At 50.8% G+C, this 23,019-nt stretch overlaps 2 protein-coding genes across 3 annotated transcripts in view; one reads left to right on the top strand and one right to left on the bottom strand.

The window, feature by feature from the left end:
* Positions 1-1,277, bottom strand: part of LOC102574304 (collagen and calcium-binding EGF domain-containing protein 1) — a 30,557-nt gene extending 29,280 nt beyond the window's left edge. The window contains exon 1 of the mRNA XM_019477872.2: positions 666-1,277. Coding sequence (XP_019333417.1) covers positions 666-775 — 110 coding nt within the window. The 5' untranslated portion in view covers positions 776-1,277. The remainder of the gene's footprint in view (positions 1-665) is intronic.
* A 13,151-nt stretch (positions 1,278-14,428) lies between these two features.
* The window catches only part of CSK (C-terminal Src kinase), a 54,892-nt gene continuing 46,301 nt past the window's right edge, over positions 14,429-23,019 (top strand). Inside the window, exon 1 of one of the 2 annotated variants that reach the window (XM_006273143.4) lies at positions 14,429-14,989. Coding sequence is in view for 1 of the 2 variants with exons in the window: in XM_019477856.2 (XP_019333401.1) it covers positions 21,317-21,343 (27 nt within the window). In the remaining variant the exon portion in view is untranslated. Of the gene's footprint in view, positions 14,990-21,301; positions 21,344-23,019 lie in introns of those variants that run through there. The other variant, XM_019477856.2, reaches the window with a different exon arrangement.

Below are 23,019 nucleotides of genomic sequence, written 5' to 3'. Positions count from 1 at the left end.
GGTAAATATCCTTCATAGAAATAGTGACAGTCCCTGTAGTTCAGGGGCTCTTTGGACACCTGGCGGAGTGCCAAGCATCAGAGCCTCTGAGTGCCCTGGGGGCCTCTCTAATCATCCTAATTATGCTCCTGAAAGCAAGGTGATATCAGTTTCTATGGAGCTGGGGGAGGAGGGGGACTAGCTGAGAGGCAGCACCTCACCCCATCCGGCTTGCTATGGGAAGGAGCCTGCATTTGGGCACCTCGTGGCATGTGCTGGAAGGGGGTGGGGGAGAATTTTTCTGCTGTGCCAAAGCACAAACTCCAAGGGGGATTTGCCAGGGTAGAGGGTGAGGTGGGGATGACTGCTTTTGGGGGTCCTGTGGCTCCCACCCAGCACCCCCCATCACAACCCAGGCCCAAACCAAACAGCTCTCTTCCTTTTCCCCATGGAGATGAGCAGTGTCCCCACTGAGCAGCTCTCCCTTATTGGGATCCTAGTCCTTGCCTTCCTGCTAATCTCCTCCCAGCTGGCCCCATTCCCTTGCCTCACAGCTCCAGTGGAGAAGACCCCCAGCACCCAGCAGTACTGGTGTAGAGACCAATACTTAGCACCCACCAGTGCAGGGAGCTGGGGGCCAGGGCTCTCGGAGGAAGGTGCTGCAGGGGGGCCATGCACTACCTTACCTTGTCTGCTCGGCGGAGAATCGCCCGAAGGGCCCAGAGAGTGACTCCAGCGTGGAGATCAGGGAAGCCAAGAGCAGCTCGGCTTCCAGCAGGCGCAGCAGCAGCAGCATTGCCACTGGAGTGGACTCCTGCGCTGATCCTGGCTGCTACTTGGTCCAGACCTCCCTGGTCACACTGGGTCCATGCAAGAACCAGGCACCGTCTGGCTGTGGTGGCTTCAGGGTCTTTACCCACCAGTGCCTCCCCTCCTGCCCAGCTCCCCCCTGGCTTGCCTGCCTCTTTCCCAATCAGCACAAGTGCCTTCCAGAGACGCAGCCTCTACTCCTTCCTTTCTCTTGGATTCCCAGAGCTCACTTGCCCTCCAGGCCGTGGCACAGTTTCTCACATGCCTCCCAAGCCCTGCTCCCTGGTGCCTTGTTTGGGAAAAGCCACTTCCAGATGCTCCTCTTAGTGGTTAGGGTAAAAGCAGTGCCTCTTGCTCTCTCCTCTCTCTGCCCTGTGGGCTCTGCTGTGTTTTAATAAGCATCCTGGCTCCCTGCCCCACTGACAGAGTTCAACTCCTCCTAGATCCTACCCCCAGCAGCAGCCAGCTGCTGCTGCACTTTTCCTCTCTCTCCCTCCCTCACTCTCTCCTTTCATATCCTGATGCTGGTTCCCACTGGCTGAAGAGCCCCCTCTCCTGGTACCAAAGGAATGAGAACTTCCCTAACAGTTTCCTTCCCACAGTCGGAAGAAGACCGAAAACCTTCCTACCTTCAACAGCTTCTTTCCCCTTATTGTCAAGACTCCTGCCAGCCACAGAGCCTAGCTCCTTCCCTGGGTCCCTGCGAACCATTATGAGCTTTCCTGCAATTTCTTAGTTGGTCTAATAAAAGCTATCATCTCTGAACCAAGAGTTCTAGAGTTGTGCATTTCTTTATGAGCTTTCATTTGAATAAATGCTAGAGTGGCACCTGGACCCTCATCCAGTGCCCAGCATGTGATGGGCACGCAAAGGAATAATGAACCAGGGAGAGATTATGGGCCTCATTTTTATGTCTATGCAGATCCATTCATGCCAACTGGACAATGCACATGAGCCTTAAAGAGAGTGTTTAAATACAGATACAGTGTGAATAGATGATACTGCTTCCTAATCACCCAGGGCTGTTGCAAGGATAAATACATGGAAAATTATGAAATGCTAAAGTAATACACTGTATACCTCAAATAAAGGAGGAAGGAAGAGAGGGAAGGAAAGAAAGGAAGAAAAGAGGAAAGCATATTTTCCTTCCTTGGCAGAGTGGAGTGAAGTGGTTTCAGCCTAAGTGAGAATCAGGCACCATTTATTTGCATTCCCCCATCCTTGTGTCTGACACTATAGAGATAAATGAAACCCAGGGGCCTTAACACACGCCTCACACTGGTATAACTCAGAATAAACCCCACTGGAGTGGGTGGAGTTACAACCTGGGCCAGTGGGAGTAAGGGGGAACTAATTATTTTGTATTTCTTGGCTTATTTGCATTTAGAATAAATACAGCGCTTTAACACTCAGGCTCCCAATCTGTCATTATGAGCTCAGGGTGCAACACATTGTAAACAGCAGCCCACAATCGAACACTAGCACCTCCATGCATCCAGGCAGTGTTGCAACCCCTTTACCTTTCTTCTACCCCCAGATGAATCACGTGGATCCTGCAGCTGCCTAGTTTAGATTTCTTTGTCCTGGAGATGGGAGGGCATTTCAGAACCTGTGAAGCCCTTATGGAAAGGCCCAGCCAGCTGCTTACCTCAAGGTGAAGCTAAACAAGTCTTCCAAAGTAATTTATGGACACTCCAGCACATGAGGCATTTGAAATCAGTCCTCACAGAACGGTATAGAGAACAGCCCTGTACTGGGAAAGGGATCTGCTGAACAATCTTCTAGCCATGGGCCAGGTTGTCAATGAGTTGAATACCACAATGCTGATTTACACCAGTTGACGATCCAGGATTATAATGTGAATGGGCCCAATGCTAATTTCCATTTCCTCAAGGTCTCTTCCATCAGAGTCTGGCCCAGTATTTTCCTCTACCCTATAGCCCCTTTCCTCAGTCTGTCTGTGGAGTTGCTACTTGACACCATATCAGGGTAATCCTAAAATATTACACCTGGCAAAGGAGAAACTCCTTGTGTTTGAGCTTCTGCCAACCTCTTCACCACCACAGTTAAGGCTGAGTTTGGGAACTTTCTCCCTCTGCAGTCTGAAGCCGCTGATCATGAAAGGGTGTTTCAATTTAAAACAACAAACAGACTTATCTTGTTAGCAAAGGAGAAATCTCTGCTATGCGCCAAGGACAGGGGACACCCCCTTCCCCCCCCCGGGCTACCCAGAACGTAAGAGTGAGGCCACGGGGGCTGTGCTGTTTGTTGCCTTTGTACAGTTTCTCTTTCCCTAACCCTTGGTGCCTTTTTCTCACAGTCTCCCCCATATTTGCATTTCACTCTGCCCACTCTCCGTTCTGTTTGCTCACCCTCAGCCCCCTGTGGTGTTTTTCCTCTCTCCTCCTTTTCTGTCTCGTCTGAACAGAACATGAGCCCAATCATGTTCATGTTTGACTCAAACCTTCACACCCACAGTGTCTGCGTGGGCTTGAAATGAGGCAGAACAAGCTAAGCCTTAATCGCAAGAGACTTGATGCCTCCCCAAGGAGGGTGCAGGGTTGTAGATATGGAGTATACAAGGAGTATTAGGACACAGTACTGACCCAGGCAATACAGTTGCCGATTAGGGGTTAAGCTTAGATACCTGCAGAGGTTAAAAGGAGACAAGTTCCTTGCCTGGCTGAGTTGGGCTGCAGAAGGAAGAGCCCAGGGTCTTTTGTCCTTCATAATTCATAATCCATAAAGCAGCAGCAACAGGAAGCCATAGACTGAGACAGATGAAACTCATCTCCTGAATGAAAAAGGAAAACCAGGGGGCGCCTATACACATGCAGAGAGCCTGCTTGAATGTGTTGTAATTGCAACATATCAGAATGGATTTGATTAATTGAGTCTCCTGGAGCATGGTAATTACCATGCTCCAGCAGGCTCCAGTGTCACCTGTATCAGTGTCTCCACACTGAAAAATGGCAGCAGGGGCACTTCGACTAAAACTTACTTGACGAGCTTTAGTTAAAGTGCCTCTGCCACCATTTTCCAACACAGGGATGCTGATACACGTGATGCTCCAGGCATTTTAATTAGAGCAGCTCTCAGAACCACTCTAATTAAAGTGCCCTCCCTCCCCTTCCCCCTTTTCCTCCCTCCTGGAGCACGTCTATAAACACCCCAGGAGTCTGTGGCTACTCTCCCGAAGAAAAGAGACTTGGACATGGTATAATGAAATGCCTAATTAGAGAAGCTTATGAATCAGTGCCTCTCAACCTCTTCTGTGTCACAAGCCTGCACGGCAACAGAAGCAGAAGTTAGAAGAAGCTCTTCCCATGAATTCCCTTACCCCATCGACTCCTAAAACAAGGAGCAGTGGGGAGAGAGCAGTGGCCATGGGCACCAGGTGCCTTTCATAGATTCATAGATTCATAGATGTTAGGGTCGGAAGGGACCTCAATAGATCATCGAGTCCGACCCCCTGCATATGCACGAAAGAGTGCTCGGTCTAGATGACCCCAGCTAGATACTCATCTAGCCTCCTCTTGAAGACCCCCAGGGTAGGGGAGAGCACCACCTCCCTCGGGAGCCCGTTCCAGACCCTGACCACTCGAACTGTGAAGAAGTTCTTCCTAATGTCTAGTCTAAATCTGCTCTCTGCTAGCTTGTGGCCATTATTTCTTATAACCCCCGGGGGCGCCTTGGTGAATAAATACTCACCAATTCCCTTCTGTGCCCCCGTGATGAACTTATAGGCAGCCACAAGGTCGCCTCTCAACCTTCTCTTGCGGGGGCTGAAAAGGTCCAGTTTCTCTAGTCTCTCCTCGTAGGGCTTGGTCTGCAGGCCCTTAACCATACGAGTGGCCCTTCTCTGGACCCTCTCCAGGTTATCCACATCCCTCTTGAATTGCGGCGCCCAGAATTGCACGCAGTACTCCAACTGCAGTCTGACCAGCACCTGATAGAGGGGAAGTATCACCTCCTTGGATCTATTCGTCATGCATCTGCTGATGCACGATAAAGTGCCATTGGCTTTTTTGATGGCTTCGTCACACTGCCGGCTCATGTTCATCTTGGAGTCCACTAGGACTCCAAGATCCCTTTCCACTTCCGTGCCACCCAGCAGGTCATTCCCTAGGCTGTAGGTGTGCTGGACATTTTTCTTCCAGAGGTGCAGCATTTTGCATTTCTCCTTGTTGAACTGCATCCTGTTGTTTTCTGCCCACTTGTCCAACCTGTCCAGATCTGCTTGCAGCTGTTCCCTGCCCTCCGGCGTGTCCACATCTCCCCATAGCTTTGTGTCATCCGCAAACTTGGACAGAGTACATTTCACTCCCTCGTCCAAGTCACTGATGAAGACATTAAAGAGTATCGGTCCAAGGACCGAGCCCTGCGGGACCCCACTGCCCACACCCTTCCAGGTCGAAACCGACCCATCTACCACGACTCTCTGGGTGCGACCCTCCAGCCAATTCGCCACCCACCGGACCGTGTAGTCATCCAAGTCACAGCCTCTTAACTTGTTCACCAGTATGGGGTGGGATACCGTATCGAAGGCCTTCCTGAAGTCTAAGTATACGACATCCACCCCTCCTCCTGTGTCCAGGCGTTTCGTAACCTGGTCATAAAAAGAGACTAGATTGGTCAGGCACGATCTGCCTGCCACGAACCCGTGCTGATTTCCCCTCAGCATAATTTGTCCTGTCAGGCTCTCACAAATGTGAGCCTTGATAATTTTTTCAAAGACTTTGCCAAGGATGGAGGTGAGACTGACAGGTCTATAGCTGCCCGGGTCCTCCTTCCTCCCCTTTTTGAAAATGGGGACCACATTGGCCCTTTTCCAGTCCTCCGGGACTTGGCCCTTGCGCCATGAGCTTTCAAATATTCCCGCCAGTGGCTCTGCAGTGATGTCGGCCAGTGCCTTCAGCACCCTCGGATGGAGCTCATCTGGGCCTGCTGACTTAAAGGCATCCAGTTCTTCCAAATGACTCTGCACCACCTCAAGGTCTACGCATGGAAGTCTGGCGCCTTGCTGCTGCCTCGCTACAACCCCAGTGAGAGACTTGTCGTGCCCCTTGCTTAGGAACACTGAGGCAAAGAACTCATTGAGGAGTTCAGCCTTGTCCCCCCTGTCTGTCACCAATTGATTCTGCCCATTTAGTAGGGGTCCTATTCCTCCCTGGGCCTTCCTTTTACTCCCTTTATATCTAAAAAACAATTTCTTGTTGTCTTTTACTTGGGTTGCCATCCTCAGCTCCATGGTAGCTTTGGCCCGTCTAACTGCCTCCCTACAAGCACGAGCAGAGGAGGTATATTCATCTTTGGTGATCTCTCCCTGTTTCCACTTTTTATGTGCTCCCCTTTTGTCCCTTAGGCTGCTCTGGATTTCTCTGGTCAGCCAGGGAAGCCTCCTGGCCCCTTTCCCTCTTTTACCTCACTCGGGGATCGTCTTGCTTTGTGCCCGAAGGATCGTTTCCTTAAGGCACAGCCACCCTTCTTGGGCTCCCATCACTTCAAAACTCCTACTCTGCAGTGCGTCCTTGACTAATCGCCTGAGTTCATTGAAATCAGCTTTCCTAAAGTCTAGCACTTTCACCCTACTAGTTACCTTACCCACTCGCCGTCTTATGGTGAATTCTATTATTAGGTGATCACTGTCCCCCAGATGGCTATCGATCTGGAGGTCCGCTATCATGTCATCTCCCATTGCCAATACCAGATCCAGTATGGCATTCCCCCTTTGGACTTGAATGTCTCTGTGGTATTAAATGAATCTCAAAGTTTCCAGATGAGAGGATGAGGAAGGCCTGCTTAGGGCAGGGGCATTGAAGCGAGGATGTGGGCAGAGAGCAGAGCAGCTTGTTTTGCTGTTCAGTCGTACGGCTGAATCCAGAGCAGGTGGCAAGTTCTGGGTATTCAGTAGCCCCCTCAGGTCAGACCCTCAACTGGTGTAAACTGGCAGAGCTCCTGCCAAACCCTGCATGCACCGTCTGCTACTGCTGGGTCTCATGCCAAGCCTTTTAAACTCTGGGTAGACAAGCTAGGCCTGTGTTGTTTGAATCATGGTGGGGGTGGCGGGTGGGACGGCTCCTTCCCTAAGCCAGGAGAAGTGTACGTGAGCCTCCCACCAGCATCTTCCCAGGGATTTGTGAGTATCTGAAGCCCCAGGCTGAAAAATCTGGGGTGCAGGATACTTGCCGGTTGTAGGCTACATATGGTGTTTGAACGATTGAATTTTGCTCGGCTGAGCGGATTCAGAACTGATTTGGCTAATTTGACCTGGAATATGAAAAAATGTAAAAAAAATAAAAATAAAATATCTCCCCAGGGAAGCCTGAAAGCCCATAACTTTGTTTTCTAAGCTAACATCTACCACCAAGTGGGATTTTCAAAAGCACTAAGCAACAGTGCAAGTGGCACCCAGTGAAGCCAGCGGTGAAGTCCCCAGAGAGAGCTGTTGGTTAGGCCAACACTACATGCTTTGGACCCCACTCCCTTCCCTGTGATTGGGGTTTCCAGCTTTTCTCCCCCTCTTCCTTCTGCAGGAATAGGCAGCAAATAAGAAGCAGTAATGAGAAGTAAACAAGAGTTGCTCTGCTCCTCACCAGCAAACAGGCCCTTTTGAGATTTGGAGCTGATGCACATCAACACAGAAGCAGAGCCTGGGACTCCAATGTGCCTCCTGCCCCCAGCCCCTCTCCTTGGGTTTGAGGGTCTGGTTTTCATCTCCTCTAGGGCAGAGATACAGTGCTAAAAGAGGAAAGCGGTTAGCGTGAAACCTGATCTGTGCTGTCAGCAAGGCTCAGGCAGGCTCATTGCATCCTACTTTTCAACTCCCAACTGAATTCTCTCACTAATGTTTTCTCACCCTCAGCCCTGCTTATTCAAGAGAATTGCCTCACAAAGAGCTACCAGTCTGGCCTGAAGCAGAAGAAAAGCTGTTATTCTGCCACTGTCTCTTCTAGCTGGGACACAGTACAGCATGGAGGCACCATAGATCAAAACGACTTGTCCAAGATGCTTCACAGCAAGTGTGCAGTTCTCACTCGAACTTTTGAGGATGATGCTACCCTGTTTCTCTTCATGGGAAGAGCTATTTTTTAAACACAGAGGCCTACTGGGAGGTCCTCCTCTGTCATGCAGTGACCAGTTGGATGTCCAAGGCCTGTGGAGATGCCATGGAAACTCCCAGCCTGTCACCGGTCATGTTACGGATGGTACATGTGAGTGGTGGGTTGATAATCCTAAAGTGAACCAGACTGTTTCCCCACCCCCACGCTCTATGCTACTAAAGAAGTTGAGTAGTGCAGGAATTAGGGGTAGGAAATATAGCTGGGATTGCATTTTGGTCCATGGTCCAAAACCAAATGCTCAGAAAAGTGCAAAAAAGAATATTTGCAATGAGTTGGTAAAAAAGTTCCTGGGATTGTGAAATATTAGACCTTGCAATGAGACTTTTCTCTAATTCTTTTTAACATTGTAGCTTTTTTTAATGTCCAGAGGATTTCCTAAGATAATACACAGCCAGTCAAAGGACTCTATGCTGTTCTGCCATGTGAGGGTATTCTGGGGTGATGCCCAAGGGAGATGCAAGGTATTTCCTGGTCGGGTTGGAGGTTCAGAACAGCAACAACATGGACTACTGATGGCCTCTCAGATCTTGTCTTCATTATAGACCTGCGCTGTTGCTAACTGCATGTGTGATTGACCAAGCACAAGCTGCAAAGATGCAGTGCTTCCATGCCCACCCATCACATTTCAGGTGCACCATGAACTATTGCTTCAAGCTGCCTGCAGACTCAGGCAGACACTGCTGCATCTAACTGATGTCAAACTTCCAAGCTTTCCCTCCAAACCAGAAGGGCCCAAAACTGTGTTTTGAATCCCACAATCCCAGGCCTGTGGTGCACATATCCACCCCAAGCTTCTATCAGGCCAGTCTGGTGTCTAACACAGCACTTCTACAAAGCTAAAAGTGGTGTGATTTTTTTTGTTTCTTCACTGCCTGAACACCTCTGCTTTACTGCAGTGTCCATCATGTGTAAGCATCTTCTCTGTTGGTTTAGATGCAGGGTAGAGGGTGGCATTTGGAGAGAACAGAAACTTCCTGAGAGCGTTAGAAAGTTGAGAGTTCTCAGAGGTTCCACAGTGTGACAGTGGAGTGGAGTATCTTTGCCCATTTTCTTTTGTTGAGAGAGTAAACACCTGCCAGAGAGGAAGCCGATGGTTACCGAATGAGAACCACAGGCCCAGAGTGCTCATTTCCGCTGGAACTTTTTCAGCATCTCTGTTTTAGGACTGACAAGAGCTTGATTGGTTTATCTATCAGCCAACAATAGACTCATAATTTCATCTGTGTGTGTATGCACGTGTGTGTATCTTTGTATAAGTAAATATACCGCCTTGTGCACTAGTTTCACTTCCTCTTTCTTCTGATGTGTTTTGCTGGTGGCAGGAGAAGGAGCAACAATGAGGGCTGAGATACCACTGGCATTTCTATTGCCTTGTTCTGCTCCATAACAATGTACCTGAGAAAACAGAGTCACCAGACTGGTTCCTAGAAGAGCCTTTATTATGCCACAGTCAGGAATGTTTGCTTTATCAACAAGGCCTGATCATATTCTCATTGAAGTCATGGGATGTCTCTCCATTGCCTTATCTTAGTCTGGATCATTAGTGACTCATCAATATGCCTTGTCCTCTTATCTTAATAACAACAAACCTGTGATGCCTCCAGTCAAACACTTTTAGGAGGAATTTAGGTGCTTATGGGAGTTAAACGTTTTAATGCTCATGTGGATCTGGGGTACAAGTTGTAGCTGTGTTGGTCTAAGGACATAGGCAGACAAGGTTTGTTTGGTAAATCTAGTATCTTCAACTCAAATAGTTGGAAAAATTCTTCTTTGCAAGCTTTCGGGTACAAATACCCTTCGTCAGGCCTCTGAGGAAGCATCTGCAGTTGGTTTGTGTGTGGATCTGGGCCTTCCAGATTGTGGAGACCTTTTGTCAGTCTAATGAATGCTTACTCTTGTGAGTAATTCTGTGGACTTCAATGAGCTGTGAGTGAGCAACTGCTCTTCCAGGCTCCTAGTATATGCCACTGTGTGTTCCTATAGCCTGTCTCTGTCTGTGTTGTCCGTCCACTCCTTGGGGTGTGGGCTGCCTTATGGCATGTTAGTACATCACTCACCATGATCCCAGCTGGGGTCTCTGTGCTCTGCTGTAAAACAAATGCATAAAATACACCAGTTAGATAATCATAACACTAACTAGAGAACACTAGCTGCAAACAACAGGATTTTGCAGGGAGAGAGACCTCCACATCTGAGATTAACAGGAATTCCCACCAATTTTTCTGTCAGCTATCATCTATCACAGGGGATCCCAAATGGTGGCATGCATACCTCTGGGGGTACGCAAGACAACTCTGGGGGTATGCGGGAGAAATTTTGTCATGGCAGATTTTTTTATTATAATTGGCATTTAAGGGGTTAAACTATAAAACATATGCAGATAGGGGTACATGGGCAGCTGGTAAATCTGGAAGGGGGCATGCAATAAGAAGAAATTTGGGAACCTCTGATTTATCGTAACCTCCATCCTTCCAGATGTGACTGACTGGGAAGAATTTCCTTTGAAGCCCAGCACTGCTATCCCTTATCTGGCCAGAGGAGGTCATTATTGAGCGAGGCTTCCCCTTATCAGCCATGTGTACTGGCCTTGCAGCGCCCTAACCTCTGCTTGTCCCAGCAGCCAGGATAATGAGCCCAGCTTCAGTCATCTTAAAGCTACTCCTGGTAGTTATTCTAGGCAATGTCTGAGTGGATGCAAAGGTCTCATGGGCAATTCACTTCTAGACAGCCGTATTATATTATTCAGAGGCCAGAAGGAGCTGCTAGGGTAACCTAACCTGATCATCACACAGGCTAGAGAACCTCACCTAGTGCTTTCTGCATCAAACAAAAAGAAGAAACTTAGAAAAAAGACTGTTTCATAGTGTGAACCACAACTGAACACTTCCCTTCCCACTCACCACATTGACCATACCCAGACATTTGGACCACCTTCCCTCCTAATATGCACTGTACAACGCCCTTTCCTTTCTACTCTTGACCATGTAACGCCCTTGTGGACATTACTGTTGTCATTTTTCAGGTACAAAAATTAATAGTAAGGAAGTATTTAATGTAAAGTCACTTCTTCAATGCAATGTGGCATTGGGTGGGGAGGAGGTGGGTGGGGAAGAGGAAGAAGCCACAGAATCAGCCAGCTACTCACGAATTGGTTAGCACAATCTCCATGGACCGCATTTTGGGAACAGAAGCATTAGGTGGTGGCTCAGAGATCTGAATTCTTGATTGTTTCCCTGCGACAAACCTGTCTCACTCCCCTTGAAGTCAGCAGGATGAGGAAGAAGAGGAAGAGGAGGAGGATGGGATGTGTGTGAGCGTGTGTGCATGTGCCTGAGCCCAAGATTCACATGTCATTTACTTCCATTTTACAGCCATTTCACAGCAGTGAATTCCATATGTAGTAGCCCAGAGGAGCCAGTCATAGATCTGGACTCTGTTGTGCTAGGTACAGAGTAGACACAAAAGACAGAAGGAATGTAAATGACATCTAGCTGCCTTTTAAAAAAATCTAAGGCCAGATCTACACTACAAAGTTTAGCTGGCTTAACTACATTGGCTATGTGTAGCAGAAAGATCTCACCCCAATGCCAATGTAGCAATGTTGGCAAAACCCCTGGGGCAGATACAGCTCTGCTGACAGAAGAGGGCTCCTGTCAGCTAATGTCATTCAGGGGTCATTTTGGTGGCATGATTTAAGATCCTTTTCTGCTACCATTCCCGTGTCTCCATCACAGAGCTCTGGCAAGAGAGCTGTGCCTATGTAGCTATAGCAGGAGAGGCACCATAGAGCAGTCAAGTCCATCTGAAATCCCTTGTCAGACCCACTGTGTGTTTGTTTCTGATCCTATCAATAAAACAACATTGTGCAGAATGAAACCAATTCTCCATGCATATCATACTTTCCCTTAAAGCAGATCCCAAAACAACTTAAAAATTCAGATGCAAATGAAGCACACATCCTATTTCCTGTTTCCCTGTGCACAGCAATAGTACATTGCAATACAGGACAGGAAGTGACAAACACCTTTTCTTACCAAATTAACAGGGGTCATTTAGCCTGTCACACAGTAATTACCTGAGGTGCTACTTGGCCAGGATGATGGGGTTAACCCACCTAGGTTTATGAAGGACTCTATATGACTTTACTTATTAAGAGTGATCTGAAGATCTGTTTTAAATTTCAGCAGATGATGACACCCTCAGTGCTTACAAAGCTGATTTGCTGTAGGCTATGGCATTATGTCAGCATCAGTCCCACAGAAAGAGGTGTTCCTGAGTGACTCACCCACCACACCACTTCCTAGAGCACTCTGAGTTTTCTTTTTCCTGGGCGGTTTCACATCCCCAAAACTAACCTGGCTTGATCCTGTATAGCCCACACAGCACATGCAATGGGTCCCAGCTCTGCTCCTTTATGAATCAAACCGCTCTGTGAAACACCGAATGAAACATTTTGTAATCTGTATCCATCTTGCTGGGTGTTGCAGGGTGTCTTTGAAACTCAGAGCCAGGGTCGCCCATTGAACAGATTGACATGATTGTAAGATGTTACTCCTGACATCTTATTCCCTGCAAGTTGGGGTCCTGGAATATACAGTGATGCTACATTGTGGCCTATTACACAGTGACATCCCACAGTGATATCAGGTGTCAATATTGGTGTTGCTGTTTGGAAAAATAGGTGAAGAAAGGTCACAGAGCATGAACATTACTCTGCAGTTTCCAGAGTGTGGCCCTGAGAGCTGCCTAAACCCCCTTCTCTGCCATGCACCTTCTCATCTTATTCATTAGAAGACAAGGGAGAGCATCAGATGCAAAAGACTCTTCTGTTAACAATGCACAAATGATCTCTATCCTAATACCACATGCTTCAGGTGTGGCCAGTGCCTGCATCAGACAAGTATTTGGATATAAAGCAGAACTGGCTGAGGGTTGGTGTAGGGAAAACAGAAATGAGGTTAGAAGTTTTCTGAGGAAATGGTAGTAGCGCTGGTTTCTTGTGTGTCCTGATGCCCAAAGTGATACGTAGTCTTGATATCTTACCTACTATTAGTCCACAGTCAGTTTCAGTTGTGAAAATACATAGTGTATATATAGTATAGCTTGCTAATTGCCATAATATCTAGGTGCTGCCAGACCAGACTCATCAGATGTTTTGATTGTATGTTGGATCCCTTCCTACCCCCTGCTTTGCTTTTAGGGCATGGATTGTAACATGGTTGCAAGGAGCCCAGCACATTGGGTTTATAGATTGGGTTAAACTGTGTTGAAGGCAATGGGTATTCTCAGACCCATAACCTTTGTGTAACCAGGCAGCTGAAACCACAGAAACACCCCCACCCCAGAAAATATGCATGGGATAAAACTGGACTCAAAGGTGAACTGTATGGCCCAAGAAGTTTCCTTAGGGGTAGATACAGCAAATGCAGGCACTGGTGTGTCTGGGTATTTCTGAGAGAAGCAGCAGCATAGACTGAGAAGCTGTAAGAGAAGGAAGTGCCAGCCACAGCTACAGGCCTAGTTGATATATAAGGTTAACATCCGTGGAGCAATGGTTAGTCTCTCCCTTGTTATTAGACAGGGCTACTGGGTATATGTCAATTGATTGACAACTAAAAAGAAAATGGGGACAGGAGCAAGGTCACAGGCTAGGAGCCAATGGACTCTGCCCTGTGAAGCTCTGCCCAGAGACGTGAAAGGACCAGGGACAGGACGACCATCCTGCAGTCCACAGAAGTCCCCAGGGGCCAGAGCCTCCTTCCTGGTCAGGTAGATTGCTAGCATGGCTAGGCCTAGTTACAGGTAGTTTGACCCTAAAAAAGAGGCATAAGAGCGAGATCCTTTGGGGCATGAGAGAGAGATCCTGTCTGCCAGAGGTACAGAGCTATGAGCAAAGAAACTGCCTCCTGTTACTTGAGTCTCTGGTGGTTGAGGGAAACACTGTTCTGTGCAGTCGTTGTAAACAACCAAGACTGCACACGATTCCTGATTCCATCCTCACTTTCTCCAGCTAACTGGAGAGACTTTGGAGGCCCAAAAGTTGGCTGAAAGCAGAGCCCATGATGCTTGATGGCCACTTGCCCAAATCTCCACTTTTCTACCTCCCAGCCAGCTCCGAGCCTTTGCTTCTTCCTTTCAGAGGCAGACCCGTGTCTTTGGCACCTCCAACCTCAACCAGAAGCAAGAGCTGGATGCTGAGGGTGTCTCACCACTGCCCTCCAACTCTCTCATCCACTCCCAAGTTTCTAGATCAGGGCTTTAAGTTTTGAAAGCCCCGGTAGAGGGGTAGGAGGGCCTGCTTCGGATCCCCTAGCACAGCTGCTGCCACTGAAGGGGTCCGGAAAGTAGGCTGCACCCCCGCCTAAGAGGCTGAGCCCCGAGGTGCTGCGCCCTTTAGCCCAGCGGAGCGCCCTCCCGCCACCGCGGTGCCCCGGGAAGCCCAGCAGGTGGCGCGATCTCTCTGCCCACGCCTCGGCCAGGGATGGGGTCGAGCCCAGGCGGCGCAGGCGCGCTGCTCCGGGCGGACGGATCCGGGCTCCGCTTCCTTCCACCAGGCCCTGCGAGCTCCCCGCTGAGCCCGGTAGGGAGCGGGCGGCCGCGGGCACAGAGCGAGCGCCAGCCCCGCGCCCGTCGCCCCGCCTCGCCTCGCCCCCGTGAGGAGCAGGCAGAGCCCCCCCTTTCCCCCGGGCCTCCCCTGCCCAGGCCGGCAGGGGCCCGAGCAGGCGCGGCTGGAACGCGGCGAGCCCGAACGTTCGGAGATCGAAAGCTCTGGGTGTTCCGCAGCGTTCGAATTTGGAACCCTCGCTGTGGGCGCTGCTACATTGTTTCCTCTTCCTCCTCCTCCTCCCCGATCCCTCCCTTCCCCGATCCCTCCCGCCCTGGGCCCCGCTACCCCCCAGCCCTGCTTCTACCCCACCCCTTTGTACCTCTCGCTTCCACCCCCGGCCCAGCAGTGCCCAGGCCCCCTTGTCCCACCCCGCCGCATGGAATACCCGGCAAGTGGCCGAGCCCCACGCTGAGCAGCCGGCTCCCCGGCGTGGAAGCCAAGCCAAAGACAGATCGGAGCCTGGAGAGAGGTGAGTGCTCCCGCCTGCCCCCCTCTGACCCCTCAGTACTCGCACACTTCGGGGAGGGAAGGGAGTGGTTACTACAGGGGCCCAGGCTGCGTCCTGCCCTCCCCCTTCCACAGCTTTTCAGTGTGATCTGGGCTTGGGCAGACTCCAGGATCCCAGCTCTCCCTCCTTGCCATCTTCCTGGTGGGTGGGTGCCACCCTTGGGTGTCCCTTAGGCACCCTCTGCTCGCAGAGTAAGGGAGGGAAGGGTCTGACTCCAGCTCAGCCTGGGGAGAGCCATCGGGCACTTTGCGGGAACCTTGCAGGGGATGCATACGGGCACTTCCTGCTCCCCAGTCCCAGGGGACCGTCTGCTGGGGGCAGGCTCAGTGCTGGTATCGATGAACCAGCACAGCCTTGTCCCTGTGACCAAGTGGGGAAGCAGAGAGAGAAAAGACTTCTTACATGGTGTGTGGGTTTCCAGAGCACGTCCATCGCTCTCCTACTTGGCCTAGGCCTGTGAGCTCTCCCTCCCCCACGCCCACCCCCACCCCAGAATCTCATTTCCTTGTGTGATCAGACTGGGGTGTGCTGAGAAAGTGGACTCTGAATGAGCGAGCTTCCCTCTCTGCCTTGCCCTGGATATAGCATGAGGCCTGGGGTGGATTTGAGTTACCAGTTTCCTGTTTTATACCTCCCCCAAATAAGCCAAGAGGTGCCCAGCTGGAGGGTTGGGAGAAGGGAGAGGAGCTGGCTTGCACACAGGCTCTGGACTAGGTCCCTCCCGCCTTGTTCCTCCTTGGCAGACAGGCATGTTCCTGAAGGATGGCTCTCAGAGCTGTGGCAGCCCAGGGTGAGATGACAGCAGCTGAAACAATGGGGACTCCATCATCCCTGCCCAGACCATTGCTGCCTCTCCTTCTGCAAGGAGCTGACAGGTTCATAGAGCACAGCCCGTCCTCCTCTGAGATTTGTGTGCTCAGGGCTCTGGCTGACGGTCCACAGCCCAGGGATCAAGCGTGCAGGAACTCATGGCTGTAGTGTAATACGTATTGGCTTAGTCTGGATGATACACTGCTGCTGTCACCTCCCATGCATTTCATTGTAGGCAGACAGCCGGGCTACAGCCAGTATTAGCCTTTCAGCTCCGCATTGTGGAAAACAACCAAGCTATTGAATGCTGAGAGTTTGGATTTTTGCCCCTCCACCTCCCTCCCCTCTTGACAATAAGTGAGTCATATTGCTGTGAGCTGGCTGGGGGACAAGCAGAAGGTCTGGGTTACGGCCTTTGGTTTGAGATCAGGGCAGCCACCACAAAGGAGCCATTACCGGACGTTGCCCGGATGGGTGAGTGTGGTGGTGCTGCCATTTTTGAAGCTGCGGTTATGGGTTTGGTGGGATCTGTGAGACTATTTACTTTTTTTATTTATTTTTTTTAAACATCCAGTGGTTCTTTAGTGCGTAGCGGAGGTGAGCAGGAGGGGTGACTTGACAAGGTGTTTAAACGTCCGGTGAAAACTTAGGAACATTGACTTTCGCTCTGTTACTTTATGTCTACAGACTTCTGCTCTCTTACATTGAGAATAAAAGGAGCTGTGTCCTCCCGCAGCGTTTTGCTGGCCCGTGGAATTCCAGGCTGTTTGGCAGGAAATCAAATAGCCAAATGGTGCGGTTGGAATGAAATGGGCCGGATAACTGTGTGACCTTGGTGGTTTGGGGTGGCTCAGGCAGAGGAAGAATTGACCCTCGGGCTTCAGGGCATAGGCAGGGGTCAGGAAGGAATTTTTCCATGTTCCACCCCTACGGTACATGTGCTGGTGTGGAGAATTGGTGTGGAGCCTTGGCTATGCTGGCGGACAGGTACCAGGGGTACCATGCTCCATGGAACCAGCAGTTGCCTCCAGCCTATTTCTCTTTTCAGGTTTCCCATTGTTCACTCCAGCAAAGGTTTACACCTTTGCTGATTGGGCTGGTGCTTCAAAGCATGGAATTCACCCTCATCCCCATGCAAGCTTGTTCATTTTAATTCAGGCCTTTTATTTCATTCTCTTTTGTTTGCTTTCTTCTAGTGCTGGGTCCCTTTGGAGTTGCCAGGGCCTCCAGGTAGATGCAAGGGACTGCCGGTCTATGACCCTTTTAATACAGAGGGAACTCTGGAAAAATGTTGAGTGTGCAGTGGGACACAACACTCGCCCCAGGATGGTTTATTCAGGGTTGATCCTGCCTTGAGCAGGGGGCTGGAGTAGATGGCCTGGTGAGGTCCCTTCCCTGCTTTTGTGTGACTCTTTCTCGGAGGTGTTCTTGGCTCTGGAGTTGAAAAGAGAGAAAAATCCCATCCACCTTTAAAATTCAATGGGGTGTGAGGAAATCTGAGGGAACAAGTGGTCTTAGTTCAGGAGAATAGCTACTGACCCCTTGGCTGGTGATTGGTAAGGCCAAAGGTGGCCTGGCCCCCTCCGTCTGATCCCTGATGACTGTGGGTTGCAGGGGGCAACTTTCCCAGCTGTTGCCTATTTTTCCTCCACCTGATGACTTTGGTGGAGCTGCCCCTGCCTGCCCCATGGCTGTATTTTGTTCTGTGTGTGTGTGGTTCTGTGTATGTGTTTAAGGTTTTCAAATCTAGCTGCTCTGGGGGGTTCCCCCAGACAATCAGCACAGGGTGCAGGGCTGAGTCTGTGGCTGGCCTCTTTTCCCCTCTGTAACAATTTCCCATCAGTGCTACTACTCGTTCAGCACCACTGCCCTGTAGCGAAGGGGGTAGGAAGACTAGAATAGTAATGGTTGCAGCTGGCAATAACTGTCTAACCCAGTGGTTCTCAACTTTGGTAGACTCAAAACACCCTTCAATCAGACTTGAGGACCCCCTCAGAAAATGGCAGCTCTTGGCTTTCACTCATTTCTTGAATGTGGAAAAATGCTTCCTCAGCCTGATGAAGGGTGTCTTGCTAAGAAGAATTTTTTCCAACTATTTGAGTTGGTCTAATAAAAGATATTGGATTTACCCAAAGAACCTTGTCTGAAAAATACCAGAGCAGTTCTTCTGTTGCAAGGGACTCGGAAAGCCCACGGCAGGGAGGAACGGCTTTGACACCCTGGATCCCTGTTTGAAACCTCTGGGTTTATCTTGTGAATCTTGTGTAGGTGTTCACACACCTAAGGGTGCTAATATGGCACAGCATCCCACAGCACCCTTGAAAAGATCTCATGGCACCCCAGAGTACTGCAGCACCGTGGCTGAGAATCGCTGATCTAACCCATTTGGGGCAGATCCATATGGCTAAAACTCAAGCTGTGATACTGCTTTTGTAGTTGCTGTCATTCATACAGTTCTGGAGATGGCAGGGGTGGGGGGGGGGAGTGTTTGGGGGGCGGAAAAGCATAGGGTAAACAGTAAAGGAAGTGAATCTTTCTTATCTGTGTAAACTGTCAACCTTCACTGCTTCCCTCTATGGTGAAACTCGCTGTCCCAGCACGTGTGAAGCTCAGTTACTGTTCTCTCGCATGGTAAAGCTGGGGATAAAAGAAAATAAGATGACCCAAGCTGTTTGGAACCCGATGGGGCTGGCTTATCCCACGAAACAAAGAGACCGTCTTGTCTGTCTGCCCCCGTTGTATTGCAGATCACGTCAGAGCCCGAGTTCTGTTGTGCGCGGCAGTCCCCTGTCGGTGCTGGCTGAGTCGAAGGCACAGTTTCAGTTCAGTTTGCTCAGCTCTCTTTGGCTGGGTTGCAAAGCTTTTAAACCTCAGAGGTAGCCTGCCTGCAGTTTGGGCCTCCGTTTGACTGAATTGCAAAGCTGAAGCGAAACCAGTGGAAGATACTTTTGGCCTGATTTACAAGAACGGGGCATTTGCGAGATTTCATTCAAGTAATTTCCCAGGCAGTGCCCTTCAACTGGTCCTCGCACTGCACACGGACTAGACTTACGGAGTTGGACGCATGGTGCTAGCCTACATTTGGGGGGAAGGAAGGATAGATGTTGACACTGGTTATACTGGTGTGATCCTTTAGTGGAGAAATAGCAACCCTGTGCCAATCATGGCTTGGGATGTTGTGATTTTGGGGTTGGTTGGTTAGAACCTGCCTGAACCCCAGGCCTGAGCTGAGGTGCATAGATTAGCTAAAAATATACCAGAGGAAAAAAAAATCAGGTGTAGGTGGGCTGAGTTTAAAGCACCTGTCCCAGAATAGTTCCTGTTATTATAGGCATCCAATAACATCAGCTTTCTGCCAAATTTTCTTTCTCCTTGCGGAAAAAGTCCTTTCCACGAGACCAAGACCCTGACTAGAAAAGAGAGGGGCATCAAAACCCACTGTATATTTCCCGCGCTGTGAAACTCGCACAGCCCAACCGATCAAGCAAAAACATTCTTCTTTTGTTTTTTCTTTTTTTCTTTCAGTTATGGTAATTGTGGGCATTGCGTGTTATGGCAGCAGATACAATCTTTTGCTGTGCGTTGAGGCTTTTTTTTCTAAGTTCAGTTTCATTTCATTCAGGAAGGGGAAATATAAGTTGAGCATTAGGAAATGTCTGATATTGGGATCTGGTCACTTAGGGTTAGATCACCCCAGGTGTTAAGTAGGGTGGGTTATCAGGAATATTCATAGGGTCCAGGTCTTGACTGCTAAGCTTTTTGTCTAGAATGGGGTGGGGGGGGTCGTCTAACAACTGGCCTGCAGGGTTTCTGGAGGGGCAGGGAATAGGGCTGGGGGATGAGTGAGGGTAGGGCCCGTTGCTGAGTTCTGGGGTACGGAGCCCAATTGGGGATGTGTGAGAGTGGCTGTGGGGTGAATGATGGCTGCATTAACCCTTGCTCTGCTTCTGGGGGTGGGTCCAGATCTGGCCTGTCATCCTGATCCTCCCCGGGGAAGGGGGCAGGCAACCTTGGCAGCCCTGGTTTACAAGGAAGGCTTCTGTCTTCTGGGAAGGACCTGTCATATCTGAGTGCTGCCTCCTTGCCTCTGAGGGCAGAGACCACTCCGGTGCAGCTGCAGCTCCCAACCTGGCCCAGCAGCAGAATGAAACCCAGGAGACTTTGATCAGTTTTAGTCCTCCTTGTAGAGGCAGGAAAGGTGTGAAACCCAGTAGACTTTCCCTTGTGGGAGGGTGACCTTTAAGCAGCAGCAGAAACCAGTCCTAGGCCTGCTTGCTGCATGGGAGGATTTGAACAGTGGAGTGGGGATGGCAGGTGGGCAGAAGATGTGGGCACTTTCATTAGAGCTGCCAAGGTACGGGGGCAGGTCAGCATGTACCCAGCCATCAAGAGAGTGAGGAGGCCTGGAGCCACAAGGATAGTCGCTCCTTCCAGCCAACAGCTGCGGACAAGCCGAGTGGGGGATACAAAGGATGAGGCCCTGTATAATTGAGGCATCAGCTAGCAGGGTGAAGAGCGACAGACATCAGTGCTTTCTCCCTGGCTTGGGTGAGGGGTCACCTCTGATCACTCCATTTCCCACTTCAGTCTGCTTCGAGCAGGGGCCAGGGACAGCCTCTGCATAGGAATTCCCACGCATCCCCTCTCCCCAGCTGCTGGGAGTGGGAGCAGGATTTCTCTCTTGTTGGTAGGACTTCTTTCCCAACCCACGGCTAGCAGGTCAGATCTGCTGGCTAGTTGATGGTTGCTGAGTTTTTTTCAGGCCTGGCTGTATCTTGTGGAATGGGCTGTGGTTGGGAGTGGGTGACGCGGCCATCGGAGAAGTAGAATCTACGGTCGTAGCCACTGCCGGACAGTTGTGAATCAGCCGAGGGGCGGACTAGGGATAATCCAGTGGGATTTGTCCGGTGGCTTTAAAAAAACAAAACCAAACTGGCAGAAACAGTGCTACATTCACCCACTGTCAAAGCATCTTGTGCTCTGCCTGCCTCCCCTCCCTCCTATAGAGGGAGATCAGCTCCAGGGGAGGTCCCTACAGACCCGGGAGCTAGGCTGCCTAGGGAGCCTACGCTATGATTTCCTTATTGTGTGCAGCAAAGTTGTGAACTGGGTTTGAAATGAAAATGCACTGTTTCCCATGCGCACGCCCCCCCACCCTCCCTGCCGCTCCTCCGCACTCCCTGCCCTTGCGGTGGGGTTAGGAATCGATAGCATCTGGCCGCCAAGCGCACAGGCGGATGGACCGGAGCGACTGTGCTCTCAGCTCCCGGTGATTGCAACCTCAGCTCTTGGTGCAGGATTTTCCTTTTGCATCAGGCACTGTGGGGGTTTTTTCCCCCCTTCTTCCCCCCTCCGTCCCCCTCTCTGACTGGAGGAACTGCAGGAGATGAAAGAGAAGCGGGGATCTCTCAGTGGAGCCCGGCAGCCACCGTCTCACTGATTCCTTTGCTTCTCTGCTCTCCTGTTATGTAACCAAAGATGCTTCTCAGCTTCTGCTCTGGTCTTGTAAGTTTTTCTTTCCCTCTCTTTCTTCCTCCCCACTGTATCCCCCCCATACCACCTCCCCCCTGGCCCTGACCCACCTTGGAAAGGCATAAATAACTAAGACTGGCTGAAAGGCTGCTGGCTGGGCCCCGTGCTGCAGAGGCTCAGCACTGCATGGTTAGGATCTGCTCCAGTCCTCTGCCTGGTGCGATGGCGTTTGGCCCAGGCAGCCTTCATGCCACCGTAGATCCCAGCAGCCTCCACCATTGTAGAGAAAGGCTCTGTTATAGCCTGTGGCTTCAATGGCTGTGCAGGTCAGTCGGTGGTGGTGGTTGCGGGGGTGGATCCCTGGTCTCTCTGCTGCAGGCAGTGATGAGGAGGAGTGTAGGGGAGAGTGTGTGTGTGTGCTGGGGGCAGGGGTGGCCAGTTTTGAGGGGGATGGAGGGTTGGGCTTGTCACTTGGGTTACCCCCCACCCCACCCGCCAGCAATCACAGGGTTCACATCTGCTGTGCTGTGGGATGAAGAAGCAGGTGCAGGGTGACGAGGGAGATCGGACCAGCTGTGGGATGGGATCTGTGGGGGTGACTATGATTCCTCCTGGTTCTGATGTGTGGGGGAACATGCTGAGCAGGGCATCTGGCTGAGCAGCTGGCTAAGCCTTGGGTTTGAAACTCCTGTCGCCCGAGTCTCCTTTGCATTAAGGCTGAGGCTCCTGCCCAAGCCTCGCGGCTTCTGCTCGCTCGGACCCTCCCTCTTTGTTTCCAGAGTCAGGTCGATGAGAATTGAGTCCAGAGACCCCCCCTCCATTGACTGGCAGTCAGGAATTGCAGCCGGTTGCGCTCGTCCACTTTCCCCTCGGTTGGATATGCAAGTTCCGTGAGGCTCGGCTCTGTGGTCAGTCTTGGCGGCTGTGGTCCAGTCTGTGCTGCAGTGATGGGAGAAATCCTCCTGGCATGATGGAAACATCAGGCTGGCTTGATTGTGCTTGGCTGCCTTTCCTTCCTTCCTCCCCTAGGCCAGCTGGGCTTAGACTGGCGGTTGCCTTCCTCCCCAGAAATGGCTGCACTTGAGTGGTATTGCATGTGTACAGGTTGCAAGCATGGTTTCAAGTTCCCCTCTGTAGGCACCATCTTTGGAAATACAGTGGAAAGGGGCTGCACCTTCCCCCTTGATCCACAGAAGGTTTTCGCCAGTTAGTGAGGGGGATGTTTTAAATAACCTTCCTCACCTGCCACCTAGCCCTAAACTCTACCTCCCCACCTCCCCCCCACTCTACAAGCCTTGGCAAGGAAGCCTTCCAGCATGCCACTAATTCAGGCTCCAGTAGAGCAAGTGAGGAGCAAGCCCCAGGGTTGAGGTTTCTCCTAGAGTGTCCCAGCTTTGTCAGATAGCAGTCAGCAGCTGGGAGAGAGCTGTGATTTCATAGGGAACCAGGTCCTGAAGCGTAAAGCTTTGCATTGGTGCCTTGAGTTTATGGGAAAGTAGGGCTGGAAGGGACCTTGTGAGGTCACCTCGTCCAGCCCCCTGCTCGAGACAGGATCATCTTTGAGTTTCACCTGGATGTGTGTCGGCAGGTGGGGGCATCTCTCGGAGCAGGGCAGTGGTGTGCTCCTGACGTGTGGCTCCCCCCGGGAATCCCCCTGCGGCACTGTGTGCTAATCTCAGCATGCAGCAGCGCTGGGAGCTTCCGTTGCT

Source organism: Alligator mississippiensis, chromosome 11 (assembly GCF_030867095.1).
Source record: "Alligator mississippiensis isolate rAllMis1 chromosome 11, rAllMis1, whole genome shotgun sequence".
Lineage (NCBI taxonomy): Eukaryota > Metazoa > Chordata > Crocodylia > Alligatoridae > Alligator > Alligator mississippiensis.
This window is presented reverse-complemented; position numbering and strand designations above follow the sequence as displayed.